The 25,265-nt window shown below is 49.2% G+C and overlaps 1 protein-coding gene across 5 annotated transcripts in view; it reads right to left on the reverse strand.

The window, feature by feature from the left end:
* MYLK (myosin light chain kinase) overlaps window positions 1–25,265 on the reverse strand; it is a 203,928-nt gene that overhangs the window by 100,333 nt on the left and 78,330 nt on the right. For all 5 annotated transcript variants that reach the window (XM_038583049.1, XM_038583048.1, XM_038583051.1 and 2 more), the window contains 8 exons: window positions 19,345–19,393; window positions 18,180–18,345; window positions 17,035–17,200; window positions 14,935–14,953; window positions 13,293–13,819; window positions 12,547–12,753; window positions 8,410–8,544; window positions 4,585–4,737 (listed from right to left, as the gene is read on the reverse strand). In XM_038583049.1, the coding sequence (XP_038438977.1) occupies window positions 4,585–4,737; window positions 8,410–8,544; window positions 12,547–12,753; window positions 13,293–13,819; window positions 14,935–14,953; window positions 17,035–17,200; window positions 18,180–18,345; window positions 19,345–19,393 (1,422 nt within the window). The remainder of the gene's footprint in view (window positions 1–4,584; window positions 4,738–8,409; window positions 8,545–12,546; window positions 12,754–13,292; window positions 13,820–14,934; window positions 14,954–17,034; window positions 17,201–18,179; window positions 18,346–19,344; window positions 19,394–25,265) is intronic.

The following is a 25,265-nucleotide window of genomic DNA, read 5'->3' on the forward strand; positions in this document are numbered from 1 at the left end:
CAGGTTATACAACATCCAAAGTCCCCGAGCATCACTTGGGAGAGAGGTGGCAGGTGGCAGCTGTCAGGGCTCCTCGCTGCCCCACCAAGCGCCTGTCACTAACCTGAGAGTGACCGGGCCTCTCCCGACGCTCGCACGTCCAGCCACGGCTGACTTCCCTGGCGCCTGGTGTTTCCATTAGAGGTTCTTCATCAAAACAAATACTCTATAAATATGCTTATTAAGGTTCTTTTATTTTTTATTTTTTTTTACTCTATGAACCAGTTCTTTAAAAAAAAAAAAAAATTTACCAACATTTTATGTCCTTAGGTGCTTTTACGAGACCCAGTAAGCCTTCAGTTACATAAACACCCACTAAGTCAAAATGGGCACAGTTAGCAAGATAGTAAATCCAGTCACTTAAGAATTTTAGCCTTGACAAAGACACTCCAGGGGGAGATAAATTAAAATATTCTAGCCTGAGGAAGTCTCCCCCTCCCCCACCCCAATGACTCAGTCCAAATACACGGAAATATTTACTCTCCCTCAGATCTTCCTGGGCTCTGCAGGAATTTGGATTGATCATCCTTTGGTCTCCATCTTGGGTGGGGTTGGTTGGGGAAGAATTTCCATTGCTTGGTGGTTAAGTGGGGGATTTTCTTTTTCCCCCTGGGGCAGCGGGAGGACAGAAGGGGTATTTGTTGAGGGACTCTTGAAAGCTAGCTGGATTTCTTGCACACTCCCGCCGGGTAAGTCAGGAGGTGGAGGGATGCTTTGCTGCACTTCTGGGGAGGTCGCATCCCTGCGTGGGCTTTCCTACCTTCACTGAACACATGCTCATGTGTGTTCTACACGCAATAATGAATAAGGCATAGTCCCTGCCTGCAGGGAGCTTACAGTCTGGCAGGGAAGCCAATTAAATAAGCAATTAGGGATCCCTGGGTGGCGCAGCGGTTTAGCGCCTGCCCTTTGGCCCGGGACACGATCCTGGAGACCCGGGATCGAATCCCACGTCAGGCTCCCGGTGCATGGAGCCTGCTTCTCCCTCTGCCTGTGTCTCTGCCTCTCTCTCTCTCTCTGACTATCATGGATAAATAAAAATTAAAAAATAATAATAATAAAAATAAAAAATCTGTTCTCATACTATCCATCTTGGCAATTCTGACTTAAAAAAAAAAAAAAAAAAGAGTAAAATCTCACAGTTAGGATAAAGTGTGTGCTCCTTAGCCCTAGAGGCCCCGCATGAGGGGCCCTTGCCTCTCCCTCTGAACTCATTCTCTACCACTGGCCACCACACGCCTTGCTCCAGCCACACTGGTTATCTCGCTGCCCCTGGTATAGGCCGAACTTGCTCCCAGTTTTAGGGCTTTTGCACTTGCTGGATGGCCCTCCTGGAGCACCCTCTCCAGCCCACGGAAGTGTCTGCTCAAAACAGCTCCTCTCCCTGCAGCCTGCCTTCCCCAGCCAGTGTCGTCACCCATCATCCAGAAGGATCCCTTCCACCCTTCTCAGCCAGTCTTTGATCAAAGGAGGTGCTGATCGCTGCACGTCTCCCCATCAGAACGCACACGCCACGAAGGCCCAGCTTGTCCGCCCTGCTCACCGCAGCCTCCCGGGAACCAGGATGGGCACAGAGCGGGGGCTCAGGGCGCGTTTGCTGACAAGTCAGCACAACGGTAAGGGGGGGTTCAGCCAGTAAGAGAGCTCACTCTGGGGTTAGCAGGAGGGCCTCCTAAAGGAAGGCACATCTGTTGGGAAGAGAGGCAGATTTGGGAGGAAGGGGCTGCAGAGCAGAGGAGGCAGAGAGAGCTGGGGCAAGTGGCGCGAAGTCACGTCCGAGGGTTGGCCCCGCGATTTCTGGATGATGGCAAAAGCTTGGCGGGAGGCTAAAGGAGCGAGAAAGAAAGAGCCCACGCCCCGTGTTTGCCAGGCTCCTCTGCTGAGCCCGCCCACACAGCCGTCCTGGGAACCGCCCCTCCCGGGCACCCACCTGCACCCACCTGCGCACCCAGACCCCAGGGTCTGACCCCAGGGTGGCCAGGGCCTCTAGAAGGGCGCTCTTGGGCTCTCCTGTCCGCCAGACACCTCCCTCCCTCTCACGTTCTGGGGTTCTCTCCCCTTACTAACAACCACTGAACGGGCACACGGAGGGACAGACAACCGCCCAGCCACCGTGGCAAAGTTGGTCCTTTGGTAAAACCACTTAGAGTTGGCATTTTGGATCATTTTACCTTGCTTAAAGGTGGGGGGTGGTGGGGTCTTTTGGACAATCATCGTAGCAGCGCACGCTGAGGATGTCCGCTATGTTCATTAATTCAATCCTCAGTACCAGGGTCTGTGACTATCAGTGTCCCCACGGCCCAGAAGAGGAATGTGCGGCCTGGAGGGTCAAAGGGCACCCCGGTTGCCAGGGCAGCTGGTGGTGCAGCGGGGTTCACCCCGGCCAGTCCGCTCCACAGCTCAGATGGGACTGCGGCCGGGGCCACACTGAGGGTTAACAGAAAGGCCGGGCTTGGGCAGAACCACGCAGGGCACAGGAGGCACAAATGCCTCTCCTGCAGTCCCTGCTACCCCTCAGCTCCCCCAGAGACCTAGAGCCCCAGGAGCTGCCAATAAAGTCAGAAAAACTCCACAGCTGAGAATGGTGCGGGACGTGGACATGAGCTGCCCAAGCGCCCTGGGGCAGGGAGCCAGGGAGTCGCCGTGCCAGGCTCAGCCTGCCTCACTCCTGTGCAGACAGCCCAGCCCTGTGCCCCGAGCGCGTGGCCGAGCCTCTCAGCCTGTTTCACCATTTATGGTATCTGAGCCTCTGTTTGGCCTTCACAGGCCAGCAAATCCCCACACCAGGAGGGAGTTCTCACTCATGCAGGGCTGTTCTCAGGGCAAACCCAAAAGGCTGCAGCAGCGTTCTTGCTGGGAACCTGTTTCTGCTTTAAAACACGCTTGGATGGGCAGGCCCCCAGGACCCACTCCCCACACAGACCTGGGGACCAGGAGGACGGCCCCAAAGACTCCTGGATCCTTCATCTGGGGACCCTCGCCTCCAGAGCGACTATTAGCTCAGCTGAGTGTCTTTAATCCAATGTAAACCCAGGCAAGTGGGGGCAGGCACTGGATTAGTGGGGCCACTAGGCTGAAGCTAGCAGGGAGAGTCTTGGGCAACAGACCCATCGCACGTCAGTCTGGCCTTCTTGCCTGTTACTAGGCTTCGCAGTAGGCCACGTGGATGTCCAGGGAGATGAGGGCCACTCCCTGGGCCCAAAAACATGAAGCTCAGATCTGTTCTTGTCTCATGACCGCAGTTTCCCGAGCCTCTCAATGGGCCATGAAACCAGAATTCCAGCTGACAAATTCCCGAGAGGCCAGAGTCAGGCTCCCACCTGGGTGTGAATGACCTTCTTGGAAGGAAGCAGAAGCCAGTTCCCAGGTGAGGACTCCATGCCAGGGCACTTCAGAGAAACTGGGGAGGCCAGGGAGTGTGCCCCTTCTTGGCAGACAGCCTCATAGAGCCAGCAAGCCCCTAATCCTTAAGGGGTGACACTGCCGGCCGACAGGGCCCAGGCTCTCCCTCTGGGCCAGAGGCTGCACACTCTGGGAAAGGCTCGGAGTCATCGGGATCTGGGTCTGAAAGACCAATCTGACCTACCAGCTTGTGTGCTTAGGCAAGGTACAGAAGCTTTCTGAGACTTCCAGACCCTTCTGTGTAAAAGCTAGGGACAGCACGGCCCTCCCCAGGGCTGCTGAGGTCTAAATGAGAAAGTATTTAACGCAGTAACCAGCACATGATTTTCTCCTTGCCTTTTTCAGTGAAACCATGTCCTGCGGCCTCCCAGAAGGCTGCTCACGTGGTAGGGAGACTCTCCCCACGGGCCCTGAACCCTGGGGGACAACAGAGAGAAGAGACATGGTCTCCTGCTGGGAAAACGGAGCACAGCACACCCGGTCTGAGCACCCGGGCCCCAGACACACACTGGAGCTGGGGCCCAGGCCCTGGGGTGAGGATGGGGAGGCCGGCTTACCTGAACACCTCGGCCCCAGGAAGCATTCCCTGCGTATTGTCACCATGCCCACCGAGACCACAGCCCAGACAGCCCTGTCTTGAGTGCTGTGGCTCCCCTGGAACTCCCTGGGGCCAAGGGCTTGGCGCAGATCAATGGATGAGCATGATAATCAGATTACTGGACACCAGGCTGCTGATGTATGAAAACAAGCCTCGGCAGGTGGGGAGGTGCAGGGTCAGAAGGAAAAGGGGAACGACCTGGGACCCTCTCAAAGCCTCAATGCCAGCACTCTGTTGGCCAGCGGCCCCTAGCACAGGAGGTGGCATTTGTGAGACCCTTACTCCTCCCAGAGCATCTTTCAGTGTGCGAGGTCTTCTTCCTACCACACTGGGAGCTTCTTGAGCCAAGGGAACCCTTGCTTCTCACCCCTGCATCTTCCCTCTGCCCTGATGGAGTGAGGCGGTGGGGAACTGGCCTTTGCATATTCACTGCGGACCTCTAGAGGCCATTTCCTCCACCTGCCTGCCTTCAGATGCAGTGCTCTTTCTCCAGAGCAGATGTCTGCAGCAAAGGTGCTTCTAAAGAGGTGCCCAGAGGCTCCTACCATGGACGGTGACCCGGGCGCTGCAGGACACCTGGCCCAAGGTGTTCTTGGCCAGACAGGTGTAAATGCCATCATCTTCCGGCAGGGCATCCTGGATGTGGAGCTCGGCCACGCCAGCCTCGCAGGAGGAGTGAGCGTACTGGATGGGCTGCTCTGTGGAGGAAAGCAGAGGAAGGGGTCAGGCCAGGGGACTCCCAAGGGCGGGGATATGATCCCTGTCCTCAGTGGGGCTGCTGCTGTCATGTCCCCATGCTCACTCAGATCCACAGGGGGCTGACGACGTGTCAGGCCCCCTCTCTAGCCAGCGGGTCAGACGCTTGCAGGTGGAGAAGGAAGCAGGGGCTAGGGAGGGAGATGAAGGAGAGGCAGTAGTCTCCTTGGGGTGCAGGAGCAAGGCTGGGGCTCAAAGGACCGTGGGGAGAGATTCTGGAGGCATTCAGAATGCAGGAGGGAAAGGGACATAGTTCTGTGCATTTTGTTTAAAGAAACAGTCCCGACGTTCACATCCTGGACTTCACAGAATTCTGAGCCTGGAAAGAATCTTACAGGGTCATCTGGCCCACAGCCCAGCCGCAGGCATAACAGGCCTCACCCAGACAACATGAGGCTCCTGGCTCCTTTTAGACATCTCCAGAAATAATGATTCCATTTCCCACTGCAGATATTCATCAGAAAGCAAGTGTGTGACCTCAACCTGACGCTGCAATTAGGTGCATTTCGGTGCATTTTAGGGTTCATGGAAAAGATAAATATGGGAATCTAAAAAGGACTTTCGTCTTTTCTTCCCAGAGCCCCTGCCACAGGAGGCCCTTTATTCAGGTCACATAAAGTCCTGCAAGAAGACAGAAGTGCATGCTATGAACCTCAGTGGTTTCCTTAATGCTATATGTTCCTGGGACTTTATCATTCCAGGATGTGAGCTTTCATTTCCAGGGGGAGAAAAAAAAATCTCATTATTGAAGATTCTGGCCTCAGAACAGGAATGTGTCCACTCACCATATAGGAAGCAACTGTCAGTTTCTTCCCTTGTCGGGCCCCAGGGTCCTGGTTTGCACTTCATAAAATTGGGGGTGGGCGGTGGGGGGAGGGAGAAAGTACAGAAAGAAGTCCTCTCCCTGCAGGGCAATGTTTTCTTCTGCACATAGCAACATGTCGTGTCTCCATGACGGTCTGCAGAGACTGCCAAGCGAGCATGCCATAGGGCGGGCGAGACCAGATACTGCGCGGCCTACTGCACTTCATAAAGGTGGGGCTGGGAGCTGGGAAAGGCAGGGGCCTGGATCCTGCTACCTGCTCTTCACCTTAAAACCTCTCTTCCCTGAGGATACCAGTACGTTCCACGACTGCCATCAAAGTACCCCTGTGGTCAAAACGTGCCAACAAAGTGTTGGAGACCTATTTGGTTACTGGAGCATGACTCATTTGGGCCCTACGCACATGGGATGGAATGGTGGCCCCAGAAGGTGTTGGCTCAGGGCACTCAGAATTGGGAGACACGCAACTGTCGGGGCCCCAAGACTGGTTAAGACCAGAGTTAGCAACCCAGGGAACTTGAGCACGATTGCCCTCTGGTGGTAACGGTGTGGAAATGCCAAGACTGGCCAAGAACAAGAAGGTGGGGTTGCTTTTCCCAGTCCTAGGGGGGACCTGGGGCGGGGAGAGGTGTGTGCAAACCAGGAGTCGGCAAATACTGCTCACGGGCCAAATCTGACCTGCAGCCTGTTTTTGTACAGCCTGAAAGCTAAGAATAGTTCTTACAGATTTTAAATCGTTGAAAAAAGTTAAACTATTTCATGATCTGTGAAGATTGTATGAAATTCACATTTCAGCGTCCATAAATAAAGTTTTATTGCAACACTGCCATACTCATTCATCTGCAGAGTGTCCCCGGCTACTTTTTTGCTGCCACAAGAGCAGAGCTGAGTAATTGTGACAGAGACTGGATGGGCAGTAAAGCTGAAAATATTTACTATCTGGCCCTCACAGAAAATGTCTCTTAACCCCTGGTCTGGACTCTGAGCCAGACGGATGTGGAACTCTCTTGCTCAGATCCATTGCCAGTCTTTAACCTCCATGTTCTGTTCCAGCTGCAAGAAGGCTGGGTCTCTGCAGTCACTCCCAGGATCCAACAGCAGCTCTGTCTATAGTGAGGGGTGGAGGGAAGGGTGACCTCAATTTTCATTTATTTGCCCAAGAAGATGACACCTAGAAAGACTAAATGGCACCTTCTCTCATTCTTTTTTAAAGATTTCGCTTATGTATTTATTCATGAGAGACATAGACAGAGAGAGAGGCAGAGACACAGAGGGGGTGGGGGGAAAGAGACACAGGCAGAGGGAGAAGCAGGCCCCATGCAGGGAGCCCGACGTGGGACTCGATCCCGGGTCTCCAGGGTCATGCCCTGGGCTGAAGGCGGCGCTAAACCACTGAGCCACCCGGCTGTCCAGCACCTTCTCTCATTGACCAGAGATAATTTCTAGCAGAGCCTAAGCAAACTCTACCAAACAGGAAGGTCTACAAGTAACACATCAATAGTATAGAAACAGCTGGGGGCTATTTGATGCATACGTGGCAGGTGCCACTGTCCCTTAAGGAGGCTACTCTGTCAGCCCTGAGAGCTGGCTGAGGTCCAAAACCTGTTCCAGCCCATCCTCCTCACCCATAAAGAAACTGATGCCCAGAGAGGTGAAGAGGGGTGTCCAAGGTCACCAGGCCACTAGATGGCAGAGAAGGATAAGTGCCCTGGTCTCCTGACTGGCAACTCGGCCTTCGTCTTCCCTGTGATCTGCAAAGCAGGGCTTCCCAAAGCAGACCCTGCTCAATTCCATTAATTTTGTGTACCGTTCTCAGTTCGAAAATTTTGGAATTGAAAAGTCTTTTAAAATTTTATTTATTTATTCATGAGAGACACAGAGAGAGGCAGAGACACAGGTAGAGGGAGAAGCAGGCTCCATGCAGGGAGCCCGATGTGGGACTCGATCCCAGGTCTCCAGGATCAGGCCTTGGGCCGAAGACAGGCGCTAAACCGCTGGGCCCCCGGGGCTGCCCTGAAAGCCTTTTTTAAAAAGAGAAGGGGGAGGGATGCCTGGGCAGCTCAGCGGTTGAGTGTCTCTGCCTTCAGCCCAGGGTGTGACCCTGAGGTCCCGGGATCGAGTCCCACATTGGGCTCCCTGCAGGGAGCCTGCTTCTCCGTCTGCCTGTGTCTCTGTGTCTCTCATGAATAAATAAATAAAATCTTAAAAAAAAAAAACAGAAGAGTGATAACATAGGATAACTAATTTATCCAAAAAAAAAATTAATTTATCCAATAAGTAAAAAAAAAAAAAAAAAGTTGGCATGTCTCTATAGGACTATAATATTAAAAAGAATTAAAAAAAAAAAACAAACAAACAAACAAAAAAAAAAAAAGAATTACTGGTCTACGAATCCCAAAGCCAACTGCCATTAAATAAAAGGTGATGTTCCATGAGTAACTTCTAGTATGGGTCACTAATTTGTTAATTTGTTCGTTTATTGAGGGCCTACTATGAGCCTGGCCACATAGATGAGCCAAATTGCTTGTGCGGCCATGTACCAGGCACATTAGCTGTTTTATATTGAGGATCTAAGTTAATTTACAACTGCCACCTGGAAGGCAGTGGCCGTTATTCACATGTGGCAGGAGCTCAAGGCTGAGGGAGGAATAGGAAGGCCCCGCATCCCCAGCCAGGCAACGGCGACTCCAAGGTCCCGTGATCTCCCTGTACCTGGTATGGCTCTGAGTGATAAATGGGACAAGCCAAGTGAGCACGCAGGCAGCCAGGGGCTGCAACAGGGGGAACTCACCATTAAGCAGCCAAGTGATTTGGGGCACCGGGGTCCCCTGCACTGAGCACTGCAGCACAAAGTCCTGGCCCTCAATGACAGCGCAGTCCTTCAGGACGCTGGAGAACGAGGGAGCCACCTCCATCACGGCCAGCCCTGCAAGGGCAAAGAACAAACAGGCCAAGTCAGACCACAGCTGACATGTTCCGGTGATGGACCAGTCACCCCGAGCCTCGCGGGCAGGTGCCTCTCTGCCACAGGTGTGGAGACCTGCAGCGTGAGGCATAGAAACCAGCCGGGGCTGAGTCACAGCCACAAAGCAGCCCAGGCCTGGCAGTGCCCGGGGACACGGGCCTGCCCCCTCTCCTCCAGGACTCAGGCACCTCCTAACCTGGCTTCCTTTTGCTGTCCTGGGGCATCCCAGCTCACCTAGTTCCGCTTTACTTTCCAGGGTCCCTCCTCCTCTAACACATCCTATTGTACCTGTGCAATCCTGAGAATATCTTTGCCGGCCCCCTGGTGAGGACAATTCAATTTTAAATTTTCATTTTTTTTTTTTTTCCAATTCTAGGACTGGATCAAATGACAGACTCCCATCTGTCCTACTTTTTCTAACCTAGGCCAATGGTTCAGGACTGCCGGGGGCCTTGGACTCTGCATGACTCAGTTGCCTCATGAATCTGAGGCATATTCTAGTTGAGAACTGCTGAGATGAACTTTCCAGAAGCCCTCTACATTGGTGGACTGGGGAGCATTTGTAGTTTAGGAGTCTTAACCAAGAGCAATAGGGACAGATCATCTCTTCTACAAGCACAACATGCTACAGAGAGGTCAAGGCGGGTGACAGTCGAGAAGGGGTAACAGGTTTGGTGAGTAGAAGGGGCCTCACCAGTGCCTTTCAGGAGGAGCAGTTGGGGTGGGGGGGAAGCCACATTAGACTGCAGGAGTTTAAGGACAAAAACTGGTACCTGGGGGCTTACTATGTCCCAGATGTGACCATGACAGTGCCATGAGATTGCTTTCTTTAGCTCATTTTACAGACCCAGTTAGTAATTTCTCACAGTCAAGCCCAATGGTGGAGGCAGGCTTTATGACTGGCTCTCTGACTCTCCATCTACCCTTCCTCCTCCACGCCAGGACGCCCCTCCGGGGAGAGTAGGCTGCGGGAGACCAGCTACAGTCCAAATGATGGTGCATCTGATTGGGACTGGCACTGAGGGAAGGGATGGAGAGACTAGATCAAGAGGTGTGGGAAGGCACCTCATTCCTCTTCCCAGCCAGCAACCACTTTCCTCATGGGGCCATGCTTTGGGAGCCATTGAAAAAATATGGACTTCCGTGTCAAACCAACATGGGTTGGAAATGCGCTATCTTCTTCAAGGCATGTGACCTTGGGCAAGTTCTTAAACTTCACCACAGCTCAGTATTCTCATCTGGAAAATGGGTGTGACTAAAGTTATCTCCTAAGACGGTTGGTATAACTAAACGGAACAATAGAGATAAAGGATTTAGCACAAGGCCCAGGACACTGAGCAGGCTTTTGTGGAGAATTAGCTGTTACCATCCAATGGAAGCTGTGCGTCGAGACTAGACCTGTGGCGAGTTTGGGGGTGAAAGACAGCAGAGAGGTAAAGTGGAAGCTTAAGGGGCCACTGAGCAGAAGGAAGATTGTCTTTCCTTTCACCCCAGAGTATGCTTGGAGGGAGAAGAGAGAGGCCTCTGGACAAGGCGGGGGTGGGGAACAGATTGAAGAAATGGTGGGAGAGTGAATCATTAAGTGGGATCTTTGTGGAGAGGGGAAGATCCCCTGCAGAGAGAAGTCGTGGTAAGAGAGACAGTTTTGTGCAGTAACAGGAAAAAAGAGAGAAAGAGGGTGTTGCAGGAGAAGCTGAGAGAACGTGCCTCAGGTGGTCCGCATCTCTGTGAAGTCCTCTGGAAAGGTTTTAGAACAGTCGGTATCTCCAAGGGGAGAGGGAGCCCACATGGGCTTTTGCAAATGGCAGAGGAAGGGCTTCTGAAAATCCGCTCCTCCATGCAAGCAACAAGAACACTGGCAAAAAAACAGTCAAAATCCACTTTTTGGGGGGACTTTGGAAATTAACCAACGGCCTACCACATTCTGAAGAGCATTCATTCAAAGACAGAGAGCTGACCGTTGGTGAGAAGAGCCAGCTTTGCGGCATGCTTCATTCCCACCCCGTGTGCCCCAGCGCTGTGGGAGCTTTGAAGATCACATTCTCTTTTCCCCTCAACTTGCTGTAAGTACAGTCTCGATGCACCACTTCCAATTAATAATAATAGCTACCGCTCCAACAAAAGCCTGTTGGTTTTCAACCTCTGGTGGACATGATGCCGCGTGTCCATCCCCTGCACGGAGCCTGGGATGAGGAGGCTCGAGCTCCTGGACTTGTGAACTCAACGGGAACTCCTACCGCCAAATGGAATGGATAGAATTTCTTACAAAGAAATTCATGAACATAGTAAAAATCCCAATTTAGAAAGAAATCAACAGCATGCATGCAGCGGGAAACAAGCCTAGCCCCTACCTCTTCCCCAAAATCCCCGGTCTCCCTTGCTCGAGGCAACTTGCGGACCCTTCCAGAAATGTTTTATGCACACATAAGCATCTGTTTGCACATATCTACATCGATTCTTTTCCTTTTATGCAAATAGCATATGAAACACGCAGCTCTGCACTTGGCTCTCCTCCCTTCCTAGTGTATCTTGGACATGTTTCACCATCAGAGTCGACAGGTCAGCCGTATTTGTTTTACTGGCTGCATGGAATCCTACTTTCTTGGGAAACATTTATTATGGCAAATTTCAAACACACACGCTAGTAAAGAGAGCAATATAGTAGATGATCATATACTTGTTTCTCAAACTTAATCATTGTCATCTCTTGGCTGATCTCATTTCATTAATACCTCCACCAGCTCCCACTACACATGGATTATTTCTGAAGCAAATATACCATTTCACCAGTAGGTAAGTCAATTTATATCTCTAAAATACACAGACTTCAAAAAAAAAATAACCATAAGACCACCATCATGTCTTAAAAACAGCACTAATTCCTTTATATCAAATATCTTGCGAATGCTCAAATTTTCCTGGTGTCCTCTTTAAAAAATTTTTTAAATGTCTCAAAGTCACACAAAGTCCATGGATTGCGATTATTGATGTCTCTTACATATCTTTTCATCTAAGTTTCCTATAGGTTGTCCCTCCGTTCCTCTTTCTCTTACAATTTATTTGTTGAAAAAAAAAATAGGCAAAGGTTATTCGTCCCATAGAACTTCTAACAGCCTGAAATTTGTTGACTCTATCCCTGTGGTTCAATATGTTCCTCAATGGGTCAAGGGTCCCTGAATAGCATTTAAAAGAAGGAGGAAACTTTATAGAGAAATAGACGGGTACAAGGATATTTATCGCAATTTTGTTACAATAGTGAAAAAAATGGGAAAAACCTAAATACTCGACAGTAAGAACAAGCGTAATCAGCTATGCTATTTCATGAAATATTATATGGCCATTAAAACTATGTTTTTGAATAAGATTAAGTAATATAGAAAGAAACAGTATGGAAAGATGCTTATGTAACATGAGCAAATAAATTAGACTAGAAAGCAGTATACAAACAGCACAATGCCGATTTTGTTTTAAAAACATTAAAATATCATTTATTTCTGAGTCATAAGACTATATTGTGTTTAAATCCCCCACAATGAATATGCCCAAGTTTTATAAACAGATATTACAATAAACATAAAAGATGCGGGATCCCACATCATCTCATATGACTCTAAATGCACATATTTAGTGAATGTTTGGTTCTCTGTGGTTACAAAACTGAGTCATGGCACTCCCTTGGATAGCTGAAGAACCCAGAAAAGGGAGCTCTCAGCAGGGCTGGGCGTGGGGGTGGTGGGCATACTTATTCTGAGGTGACTCTGATGGGAACTCTTGATGAGGAGTCACCTGTCCTGGAGCAATGACTTTGGCGTTGGCATGTGGGTGGGGATGATGCTTCTGTCGGGTTGGACACCCAGCATGGGGATGGTAGGAGGGGACAGTCCTGCAGTGTAGGAAGCGCCCCACGGATGCCCGCCCCGCCCCCCAACAGAGAACCCAGGATGACTGGAGGAGCGTACTCACGTTTCACCAGGAGGGTCCAACCACAGGACACCTGGCCTCGGACATTGGAGGCCGTGCAACTGTAGCTCCCACTGTCCTTGGCCCGCACTCTCAGCAAGCAGAGGTAGTGGCATCCACCTTCTTCATAAACCTCAACCATGCCTTCTCGTCTCTTCACGGGGGCACCTTCCAGGAACCAGGTCACTTCAGGCTTTGGGGTCCCTGAAACTACAGGGCCAGGTGAAGGACATGAGGCTCCCAGAGAGTACACTGTGCTTGTGGGGGTAGGGGGGGGGGCGCTGGACCTGAGGGAGAAACTTGGTCTGGTATGAGCTGAGCTGGCTCTCCTACCCCTCACCCTACACTATGGATGAGTACACATCTCAAGATGGAGGCAGGTCCTTGGGAGGAGGGACATAGAGCGACGAGCCAGGTCTGCAGATCAGCCAAAGCCAGGAGAAGGGACCAAAGAGAAGGAGCCCCTGTGGCTTGTTTTTTTTGATGGTGATGGTGATGATGGTGATAAGAATTAGGACACAGGACTGATACCATATCCAACAATGAACAACGGGCCACTGTTGGGTGTTTCTCCAGAACAAGACATGTTACTAGACCGAGTGCTTCCTATATAAGGTGGCTGCTGGGGTGGGGTGGGTTCTAGTCTAAGGGGCAGGGTGGATACACTGTGCCCACGGAGGCAGTGGCCACCCAGGGGCTACATTGGTGGGGTGGGGCGGAGTGGGACAGTGACCCTTAGCTCTACTCACCCTCACATCTGAACTTGACTGTTTCATCTTCACTGACCTCCTGGCTTTGGGGCTTGCTCTCAAATTTGGGGAATGTGGAATCCCTCTGGCTCTCCATGGGGATTTTTCTGGTAGCAACCTTGTTCACAACCTCCTGGCTTCCCAGGCCAGACTGCCGGGCAGGGAAGGTGGCTGTGGGGGGAGCAGCTGGCCTCTCCCTCTCTTCTCCAGGAGACCAGAGGGCACTTGAGACCGGCGCTCTTGGCTCTGGCTGGACTTTTGCCGCCTGCAGGGTAATGGTGCTGGAAGTCTTCTGTAGGACGGGGCTCCTCAGGGCTTTCCTGGGTGGGTCCCCAGGCGGCTCCAGCTTGGACTCCCTCAGGGGCTGAGGCTGGCTACTTGTGGCCCAGGTGGGGGAGCCACCGATCTGGGTGCTGGAGCAGGGCCACCTTTCCGCTGCAGACTCCAGGTGGTCTAGTTTCGGCCCCTGCGTGGTTCCATTGGTCACCTCCTTCCTGATATCTGAATTGGCCACCTTTGTTAATGACCTGTTGGTGGTGATTGGGGGGCAATGGGGAAGGAGAAGGAGGAACGGAATGATCATTTGGTTACTCACAAGCATTACTCATCGCAAGCACAGACTCCAGGCATCAGCAAAGCCCACAGATGAAGACCGAGTGTGAGCAGAAGCCTCTCTCTGCAGCCCTCTCAGCTTCCCAAGACAGAGGGCAAGCAGCCATGCCCGATGCTTCCTCGCCCCTCCTCCCAATCCAGAGCCTGTTCTATCTGCACTTACCCAATCTGCCCTTTTCCTCCCTGCCGCCACCCCGAGGGCCACCCTAGTTCCCACCATGCCACTGCCTCCCCCGTGTCCCTGCTGGCCCTCTCTGATCCACGGTCTACGTGGCAAGCACAGCTGATTGCCCCTGCCCTGAGGACAAAATCGAGCTTCTCAACGTGGCCACAGGATGCCCTGTGTGAGCTGGTTCCTGCTGCCTCTTGGGCCTTGCAAGACCACCTCTGATGCCCACCAGGCTGCAGGGTCCCCCAGTGCCCACCTCTCTCTCCTCTCCCCATTTTCACACGTGCTACCACCCTGCTGGGGACACTGTCCCTGAGCTTTTCTTTACCTGCCTAATAGTACCCTACAGGCATGAGCTCAAACCTCAGGGGTCCAGGGAGCGTTTCTCTGAGGCTCTAACCTACATCAGTGCCGCTCGTTACTCTGCCTCAGGCGCTCCGCAGCCTGCAACTTTGACTTTGTGCAGCTCAGTTAAAGCCCTTTCCCTCCACCAGATGTCTGCTCACCCCAGGACCCAGGGTCTAGGACCAGGACTCATGCGCGGGAAAGGAAGCTCTGGAGGCAGATGTGCCACATGGGTGAGTGGGCATCCTTCCCCAGGATGGCTAACTGGTGCTGGCCAGACACCGAGAAAGGTGACAGCACGGTGTCCTTGAGAGTCTCACTCTGGTGGCCAGCCTCTACGGGACCCGTGGGGCACACCGCAACACGAGGGCAACACAAAGCACAACCATGCCCCCCAACGGTCAGTTCGCCCTCCTATACGACGACTTGGAAATTCAGGGCATTTCTCCATTGCAACCTCTCTTTTCTTGCAGGGCATCTCAAGATGGAAACAATGATTACAAAGCCTAGACGTACCTACTGGTATTGTCCAAACCTGGAAAAAGGGAGAAGGGTAGACTGTTAGCCGACTGTTTTATGTACCAGGAGGAGAAAGTGATAAGACAACATGTTTTTTTATTTCTTTCGGAGTGTTCACCTCCCGGGTTTCCACTTTGCCCCTCGTCTGTGCTCCTCCCTCCCTCAGTCCCTTAGCTTCCCTGGGCCTGAACTGCCTGGTTTAATGTGATGAGCTCATCTGAGCCCAGCTCTGAGACCCCGTGAAGGCCTCCACTGCTGCCCTGGGCCTCCTCTGGTGGCCTCGGCAACGGTACCCTGCACCATGGGACCTGTCCCGCTCACCAGCCACAGAAGGAAACCAATCAAGGGACAAACAAAAATAAACATCTGAAAATTTCAAACCCGAACAGTGTAACTAACGTACGTGTGGCCCTCAAAAATGAACCTCCCCAAATAATTGGCTTTGACAAATATCTGCTTTAAAAACATCCAGGGAAAGTGTAATTTTATTCAGTTCTTCAAAGAAAAAAAAAATACAGTATACATTTTTTCCTGCCAAATGGTTTTTTAAAAAATTTATCATGGACAACTTCAAAGTATGCACTAGTGGATAGAACAAACTCTGAAAGCCATCACTCAGATTGAGGAAATAGCAACATTTCACCTTTTTTATCCTTTTTTGTTTTGGTTTTCAGAGGAGCTTTTTCTGGGGCCATTTAAAAACATGTCCCAGGGACGCCTGGGTGGCTCAGTGGTTGAGCGTCTGCCTTCAGCTCAGGGCGTGATCCCGGAGTGCCTGGATCGAGTCCTGCATCGGGCTCCCTGTGTGGGGCCTGCTTCTCCCTCTGCCTGTGTGTCTGCCTCTCTGTGTGTCTTTCATGAATAAATAAATAACATCTTTAAAAAAATAATAAAATATGTTCCAGGCAACTTATCATTCTATACTTAAGTTTTGAGAAGGGAGCAGTTCTTTAATTCAATGTGAGGGCAAGTGAGGGAAGTAGCTAAATCACTCTTCTCAATGCCTGATGGGTCCTGATCCCACAGTGAGCTATGAAGTCTAATTCTTCCGTCAAGACCAGGGCTTTGGATGGTGTAGAAGGGAATAGAGAAAGCAGCATATGCTGTACGTAGTACAACTCAGGATTGTTTCATGAAACTTGTTTCACTTAGATATGTTCATATACATCTATAGATGACCTGCATTACAACGTAGAGTAAGTTTCTTTCTGGGGGTTATGAAAAACACTCGTGCCAACAATGGCAAAGAGAGAGAGAGAGCAAGGAAGAATAGTTTCTTTTTTTTTTTTTACACATTTATTTTTTAAAAAGATTTATTTATTTATTCATGAAAGACACAGAGTGAGGCAGAGACAGGCAGAGGGAGAAGCAGGCTCCATGCAGGGAGCCCGATGCGGGACTCGATCCCGGGACCCCGGGATGATGCCCTGAGCCGAAGGCAGATGCTCAACTGCTGAGCCACCCAGGTGTCCCAAGGAAGCACAGTTTCTGACACAGGAAGGGAATGTGGAAGAGAAAAATCATAAAAGAAAAGAGGGTAAGAAAAGGGGAGGGGCGTGATGTCAACCCCCTTCCCTGCCCACACTCCCCACTTCCGCAGGCCAACCTTGGCGGAATCAAGGGAATGTAAAGAGGAGACAGATTCAAAGGGAAGCCCTGACAGGGGCTGATGCCTACAGGCGAGAAGGAGGCGAGGGTCAAAGAGGAGCTGAAAGGCCCAGCCTGGGCGAGGAGGAGAAGCAGAATCCTGGGGTAGAAGGAGTTAAGGTGAGGGAACGCCTGATGTGAAGGACAGAGTGAATGATAAGTTAAATCTTTGGCAGGTTAAATTTGGGGTGATGGCAAGGTGTTAGCAGTGCCCACTCTTCCAGGGACAGTTAGAAGTACAGAAAGGAGTCTGAGTGAGAGGAAAAGGCTGAAGACACAGGTGTGGGGCACAGCGCAGGGACACGAGTTCAAGATCCTGCCCCTGGAGGAGCGCACGGGGATGTGGGTGGGTCAGTGTAACACTGATCCGTAATGAACAGCAGCTCTTTCTAGCAGGGTATGGAAACTGGGCAGGGGTTGTGCTGCACTAGCCCTCCCACCACTTGATACCTTGGATAGAAAGCTCAGCCGACATGGAGGCCTTCCCCGACCCATTCACCACCATGCATGTGTACACTCCCACATCATCGCGGCTGACCTCATGGATTTCCAGAACTTGTACCCCGTTCTTCTCAGACATAGACACACGGGCACTTGGCTGCAGGGCAACATCCCCCTGTGCATGGCAAGAGGGTAGCTTGGTCAGAGAAACCTGCTTGCCTTTTGGCTCTATCCTACCTCCTGCCAAGCCTGGTGGGACAGACACCAGGCATGGACAGTAGAACCCTCCACTCTGGGCTCACTGACATGCTCAGAGAGCAGCCTTTGGTCAATCCAAGGGCCCTGACTCGGGGTCCGTGTGCGTGGTGTGGTATCAGGTCCAGCTTAGAGCAGGTGCATTAGCTTGTTTCAGAGGAGCCCTCGTTTGAGGTAGGCATCCTACATTCCTCACTTCGGTTCCACTTTGCCTCCTCCTCTTTTATTCTGTTTGCAGGGTCGGTCCAGGGGAATTAGGAAGTAGGGAAAAGGTGTGCCCTCACTCATTTTGATCCAGGACTTGCATCCATGAGAAAGCTATTCTTGCAGGGCTCGACCCCAAGTTTTTCCCTATGTCTTCTCACTGCCCCTGTTGAACACTCACCCTGCGCCTCACGCCCCCTGATGCCACCCCCCAGCCCCCACCTCCTCTGCTCTACCTTCACACTGCCCAGCCCTGAATGAAATACTCCCAATGGTATTTTGAGGTAGGTGGGATCATCTCTGCCTCATAGATAAAGAGACCAGTGTTCCAAGAGGCCAAATGACTTGCCTGACAGCTCATGTTTTATGAACGAGAGAGCTGTGGTTTGAAACCTAATCCCACGTCTTCAAATTCTACTTTCTTGAGATAGTCAGGTCTTTTCTGACTCAGAAACTTTATGCTGTTTGGGAGTATGTGAGATGAGAGGACACTGTGGGCTGAGTTACAGAGGCACCGTGTGCAAATATGGGCAGGAACAAGCGTGGCTATTGGATGTACAGAGAACCCTGGAAAACCATCTATAGTTTAGCAGAAGAGACTGATTGGAAAGATAGATTCCTATTGGTCTAAGGGGCTAGCCTCCACATTCAGGGTCCCCAGGCCTGGGCCAGAGTTGGAGCACATAAAATCTCACCTTGAGCCAGGTGACCTGTGGTTGGGGCCGTCCGGTGATCTTGCAGGAGAACCGTCCCGTCTGTCCTTCTTTGACTACGGCTCGGCCCAACTTGGTAGCAAACTTTGGTGGGCACTCTCCCCAGATGCTAGGACGGGTCTCCACTGCGGGGGCTGCAAATCTGTCCCTGGAAAGAAATCAGCAGAGGGTCCAGCAGCAAGTCAGATCTTCTCTCTGCCCCAACCCATGTCACTTAAGTTGGGTCAGATATCAGCAATGGGCAGCCTTCCCAATTCTGTGCCTCAAACACGTTTCTCATGCACCCTCTGGAAAAGTCTATGGCACCAAAACTTATTTCCTCCACCTCCTGAACATGCAGATAGACTATATATACTAGCCTCCCTCGTAGTAAGGTAAACCTGAATTCTACTGAGCGCTGGCCAGAAGCCTGGGATTTGGCCAACAGACTGCAAGTAGAAGTGATATATGCCACCCTCTTGGCTAAACCCATAAAAACCCATAAAAACCTCCTTCACACTCTCTCTCATTCACCGTTCTGGCTAGATGCAGGAGATTCAAGAGAGGCACCAAGGCCAAGAGACGATGGAATCACAAAATAGAAGAAGCCTGGGTCCTTCAAAGATGATGGTAAGTTCTCCACCTGTTCACGAATACCTAAATTGACTTTGCTTGAGTAAGAAACAAACTTTCCCCATATTAAATTGTTGCAATTTGGGGGCTTGTCTGTTATAGCAGCTATTGCTACTTACCTTTACCAATACAGGCTTCTTTTCCATAAGAAGTGCCACACATTGATTGCCTCCTCTGGGTCGGCTTACTTAAGTCTGACTATTGCCTCGATTGTTGGAGATCCCTGCAGACTACGGCCACATAGCAGACTTTCTCAGCATCTAGCAGCTAGACCAAATGGGCTCTCCACACAGGCTACCCGGGCAGGAGGCATCGTGTGAGTGCCATGTCACATCCCAGTAGGCTCTTGCTTTATTTTTTAAGATTAATATTAAGCAAGAGGGATGCGTGGGTGGCTCAGTGGTTGAGCGTCTGCCTTGCTTTAGTTATTACAACCCAAGATGCCCAAGAAGACTTACATCCTAGATCTGTTTGGTCAGGTCAGCAGGAAAAGCCAATCCCGCCCTTACCCTGGCTTGAATATCCCACAACTTACCCCAAGGTTTTGGAAACAACGGGCTGACCATGCTTCTTCATGAAGCCCCCTGCAAGTGGGAAACAGAGAGAGAGGCTTGAAGAGGTGGGTCTGAGCCACCAACTCACAGCATTGAAAGTCAGGAAGGGTCAACAACAGGGGTGGGGTGGGATAATGATGGAAACAGTTCGCCCTGACTGAACTGTTTCCATCAAGCACCATGGTGGGTGCTTTACATACATCACTTAAGGAGGCTGGTACTACATCATCCTTCTATTTCTTAAACAGATGAGAAAAATGAGATTCAGAGAAGTTAAGTTGCCCACCCAAGTCACATCACCAGTAATAGTGCAGAAATGCATCCAAGCACGCCTGTTCTAGAACATTCAACCATCCTGCTGCGCTGTTACACACCACTGGACCTTCTGCTCTGGGGATTATCTGTGGTTTAAGGATTAATGAACCTTAGTGAAAATGGATTAATAGCTAACACCAGCATCACACGTAAGTTACGTTCCAGATTGACAATTATTGTACATGTATTGCTATTTAACATCACTATTTAGCAACTTGTGTACAGTTTTCATTTCATAATGTGGGTTAAGTTCTTGTCATTCAATAGCCTGTTCAAGCTTAAAAGAACTTCTAAGCAGATAAAGAGAAACTTGTTCTGGGAGGACGTCAAGATGCTGGGGCCCCTCCGACACTGCTGGAGGAAGTGCAAGCCCGTCAGTTCTTTTCGAAAGTATTGGAGCGAATAAGAATCATAAGCTCTAAAGATGCTCTTGTCTTAGACCAGCACCTTCCTTTCTGTCCTCCAAATCAAAGGAAATGATGCTAAACGTAGAAAGTTTACAAAACTGTTCATTTCAGTCTTGTACATGTCACACAGTAGGAAGATAATAAGTGGTTAAATAATGTCCAATTAAACAACCTATCCTGCCATCAAATGTTTAAGGATATGTGAAACATGCAGATATATGTTGACATATCATTTGCTCTCTAGCACACTCCACTTGGGTGGTGATCCTCTGTACTCCACTGGACTCGCCCTGACCCAATGGGTAATCCTTTCCCCTATCAGCAATGGGCAGCCTTCCCCATTCTGTGCCTCAAACACGTTTCTCATGCACCCTCTGGAAAAGTCTATGGCACCAAAACTTATTTCCTCCACCTCCTGAACATGCAGATAGACTATATACACTAGCCTCCCTCGGTAGTAAGGTAAACCTGAATTCTACTGAGCGCTGGCCAGAAGCCTGGGTTTTGGCCAATAGAGTGCAAGTAGAAGTAATATATGCCACCTCTTGGCTAAACCCATAAAAACCTCCTTCCTTTTGAAGGAAGAGCACTCAGGTGCTCAATGGCATTTCATATGGGGCCATTCCACTCCCAAGTATGTTCTCCTCCAGACTCTCCTGCTTTAACCGGTTCCTATTCTTCTTCAACTACCTTCTCTGTTCTACCTTTGCAGGCGTGCGTGCCCTAGGGCTGAGTCCTGGGGCCTTGCACTGATTCCACCCCTAACCCGGGAGGTCTTAGACGGTCCCATCGCTTTAAATACCATCTATATGAAATAAGTCAATTGGAGAAAGATAATCATCATATGGTTTCACTCACATGTGGAATATAAGAAATAGTGAAAGGGTCTATAAGGGAAAGGAGGGAAACTGAGTGGTGAAAAATTGGGAAGATAAAACACTGAGAGACTCCTAACTCTGGGAAACAAAGGGTTGCAGAAGGGGAGGTAGGTGGGGGGATGGGGTGACTGGGTGATGGGCACTGAGGAGGGCACTTAATGGGATGAGCACTGGGTGTTTTACTAGATGTTGGAAAACTAAATTTAAATAAAATATTTTAAATATCGGGACACCTGGGTGGCTCAGTGGTTGAACTTCTGCCTCTGGCTCAGGGTGTGGTCCTGGGGTCCAGGGATCAAGTCCCATATCAGGCTCCCTTCGAGGAGCCTGCTTCTCCATCTGCCTCTCTCTCTCTCTCTCTCTCTCTCTCTTGCTGTGTGTGTGTGTGTCTCTCATGAATAAATAAAATCTTTAAAATATATTAAGAAGGGACACCTGGGTGGCTCAGCAGTTGAGCACCTGCCTTCAGCTCAGGGTGTAATCCTGGAGTCCCAGGATCAAGTCCCACATTGGGCTCCCTGCATGGAGCCTGCTCCTCCCTCTGCCTGTGTCTCTGCCTCTCTCTCTCTCCCTGTCTCTCATGAATAAATAAATAAAATCTTTAAAAAAAATAAAATAAAATATATTTTAAAATAAATATCATCTATAAGCTGATGACTCCCAAACTATATACTAGAACTTATTCATTCATCAGAGGTATTCAGAACAGTGCCCAAATCCTTATAGGGTTTAAATCCTTGTTAAATAAAGGGATTTTATTGGGGTGGTAGGTGGTGGAAGAGCAACCTATGATGACGTTATCTATTCAATGTGATCTCAACTAGGAGAAAATAAAGAATCCAAACAGAGGAAAACAACCAGAAGGAAATACATCAAAATATTATTAATAGTGATTGTTTTGGGGTGGTGGGACTATGACGGATTTATTCAGCTGTATTTTTAAAACCTATAAATACGATGGATGGTAAAGAAAAAAACAAGCTGTGATCTACTTACCAAAAATAAAGAAAAAAAGGGAGGGCTGGAGAAAGAAACTAAAAAGAGGAACAAGAATCTGGAATCCAAGAGGTGAATAGGGCCTCCTATAGCTCCCTGCCAATACCCTAGCATCGGCCACATAGCGAATCACTGAGACCCCTTCTGAAAAATATCTATGTACCACTCACTGCAAGGAGTGAGTGCATTTATCATGCTACTGTATCACTAATTTCATCTTGGAGCAAAGATCTGATAAAAAATTAGACCGACCATCTGATGAATGGGTAAACAAATTGTGGTCTACTCATACAATGGAATAGCATTCAGCCATACAGAGGAACAAAGTACTGACACATGTTACAATGTGGATGAACGCTAAGAAAATTTGCTAAGTGAAGAAAGCCAGACTAAAAAAAAAAAAAAATGCATGATTCCATTTATATGAAATGTTCAGAAAAGGCGAATGGATAGAGACAACGCACATCAGCGGTTGCCAGGGGCTGGGGAAGGCAATGGGGGAGTGATTGCTCAGTGGGGATGGGATTCCTGCTCAGGGTGATGAAAAGTTTTGAGACTAGATGGTGGTGATGGTTGCACAACATGGTGAATGTATTTAAGACCTGTATACTTTAAAATGGTTAAAATAGTAAATTTATATGTATTTTCGCCATAATAAAAATAGACTAAGCAACTTTTTAAGATTCTTGGGAGCTAAATATCTTAATCCAAAGGTTAAAATTCTTTTATTCTTTTAAAAAAAAAAAGCAAAGCAAAAATATGGCATTGCCTAAAAGAATAGCAAGAGAATGCTGTTTGAAGGTCCTTCTCTATCACGGTGAGAGCAGTTAGTTTATGGTATGATCCAAACGTAAAAGAGCAAGCAGTCAGCTAGAAATGGAATGGGCTGCTTATTTTAATGTGAGTTAACACCAGAGAGCTGACATGAAAACGAAAAGAGAATTTGGGCTAAAATAACTAACAAGGTCTATTTATAGGCAAAAATTTGAAGTTGCAAGTTGTCAGATAAGGCAAAATTAATTTTGTGAAAGTATGAAAATCTGGCATAGTAAGGCTATGGAGGAAAATAAGTGGAAAGGGGATTAGGATAGAAATGCCAGAAATAGAAGAGAACGTTAAGAGAATTGGTGAAGACAGGATCGAGTTAGTGACGGGGGGAGAAAAGGCCAAGGCACTGAAAGTAGTTAAACAGTTCTCTTAGATTTTTCAAGGGCAAGTAAAAGAGAATGCTGGCAGGTTTTAGGAGTGAAAAGTTCAACAGTGAGGGAACCAGCGCTTTTTGTTAAAGGATACAGAGAGGCTGGGTTGAGACACAGAATGCTGCCGACAAGGGGAATAATGTGATCAAGATGGTAAGGAGTCGAAATGCTTCCAAAATACGTGGTGATATAACTTACCGTCCACACAGGGACTCTCGACACTGGAAGGGACATAATTAATAATTCTGCTAGGACAACAGGCACAAACCAGGACTGTTCCAGGCAAACCAGGGAGCAGTTGCCCTATTTGCAGGCAACTTCAGAGTGGATCTTAAGGATTGCTTTAAAATAGTGGCTTTAATCAGAAAAAAAAAAATGCCCATTTTTTTTTAATATCAGGTATTCAGAATTACTTCTCAATAAAGAGAGAAAAATTTAAAAGATGAAAAATATTAATATAGCATAATAAAGGTATTGTTAGGGTAAATGGCAAAGTGGACATACTACATAAAAAAAAAAAAAAGTATGAAATGACCTTAAAGGAAGGTAACATAGCGAGACAAGTTACAGAGCACTGGGGTATGGAAAATGAAAAAATAGGAGACCCTGTGTGTGTGTGTGCGTGTGTGTGTGTGTGTGTGTGTGTGTGTGTGTGTGGTGGCGGCTCTAAGTCTCCCTTTCCTCCTATCTCCCTCTTCCAAATCGTGATCTGCACCTAAATCAGACTCGTTCTTCCAGAACTAACCCAAGTCTCTCTTCCAAGAAGTCATCACAGACCATTTCAGCCTCCAGAGGCCTCATTCTCCTCTGAGTTTACAAGCCAATGTGCCAATTGTTTGGCAAAGAAACCCACTGCCGCCTTGGCTGGAGTTCCGCTTTCACGGGGCCTTTAATGAGCTGAGGTCCTATCAGACCAACTGGGTTCCTGCAGAAAGGATTCAGCAAAGGACTGTATCTCCCACACAGCACCCCACAAAGTCAACACCTCATAAATACACCCGGATGTTGAATCTTAACTGCAATATAATAATGAAATGTGAGGTCAAGAAAGCCAGTCTCTGCAGGGCAATACGCAACCCTCGCTGCCCTTGGAGCCCAGCACGAAGTCAGCACATTCAGTACAATCTGATGAATGAAGAGGCTAGAACTGGAGCTACTGGCTGGGGGCTGGGAGGAGTAGGAGAAGGGGCAGAGACCCAGGGCGAGGAGGGGGGGCAGCGTCACAATGACAACCAAAGGGGGTAGGGGGCAGCCAGGCCCCCAGCAGAGGCTGTAGAGTACGGTGACTTCGGGAGTCACTCTTCGGGGGCGGAAAGAGGCCAAGGCATCTGCTGTATAGCAAGGTCTGGCCCTTCTGTATAGCAAGTAAATGGTGAGGCTTTTGCCAAGGCAGGCTTGACGCACAACTGTTTCACAGCCAAGAGACCCATGGCACAGAAAGAACAATGTTCATTTCTGACACATTTTTATTGTTAACTTTGAGGAGACAGAAAAGGACAAAAAAAAAAAAAAAGACAAAAACTCAGAGCATTTTAAAATCCTGATTGATTTTTTTTTTTTAATAGGGCATATATCCCTACAAAGAGGAAGGGGCATCAAGGAGTGCTGTAAGCTGAAAATATGAAATACCAATGGGGAATATAATTACAGGTCTTTGGGAAGGTGGAAAGTGTAGATGGAAAAAAGATAGTACAAAAGAAAAAGAGAGCACACACACATGGAGAATCACAACAGACATTCTTGAGGAATATAATAATTTAAGACTCAGCCGCCATAAACAGATGTGGGCTCAAAACCCATAACGTCGCCAATGTAATCCAATGTGAAAATAAAAGGGATCTGAGAAATCTGTCCCTGAAAAAGGGTATTGGAAAAAAAGAAAAAGGTGGCATAGGAGCATTTCCTACAAATTCAAAATCCCCAAGAATGCTGGTATCAGTGGACTTGCAGTCAGTAGGGCCACTCTTCTCCTAAGTCCCATGACATGGGGTCATTCTCTGCTCTGCTGCCAAATTCTGGGCAGCTTACCACCTGACCCTTTCTCTCCCACACTATCAGGGAGTCTTAGCTTGCACAGGGGTTTCATGGGGGTATAGAGAGTGGAGGC

The sequence above is a fragment of the Canis lupus genome, chromosome 33 (genome assembly GCF_011100685.1).
Source record: "Canis lupus familiaris isolate Mischka breed German Shepherd chromosome 33, alternate assembly UU_Cfam_GSD_1.0, whole genome shotgun sequence".
Taxonomy (NCBI): Eukaryota; Metazoa; Chordata; class Mammalia; order Carnivora; family Canidae; genus Canis; species Canis lupus.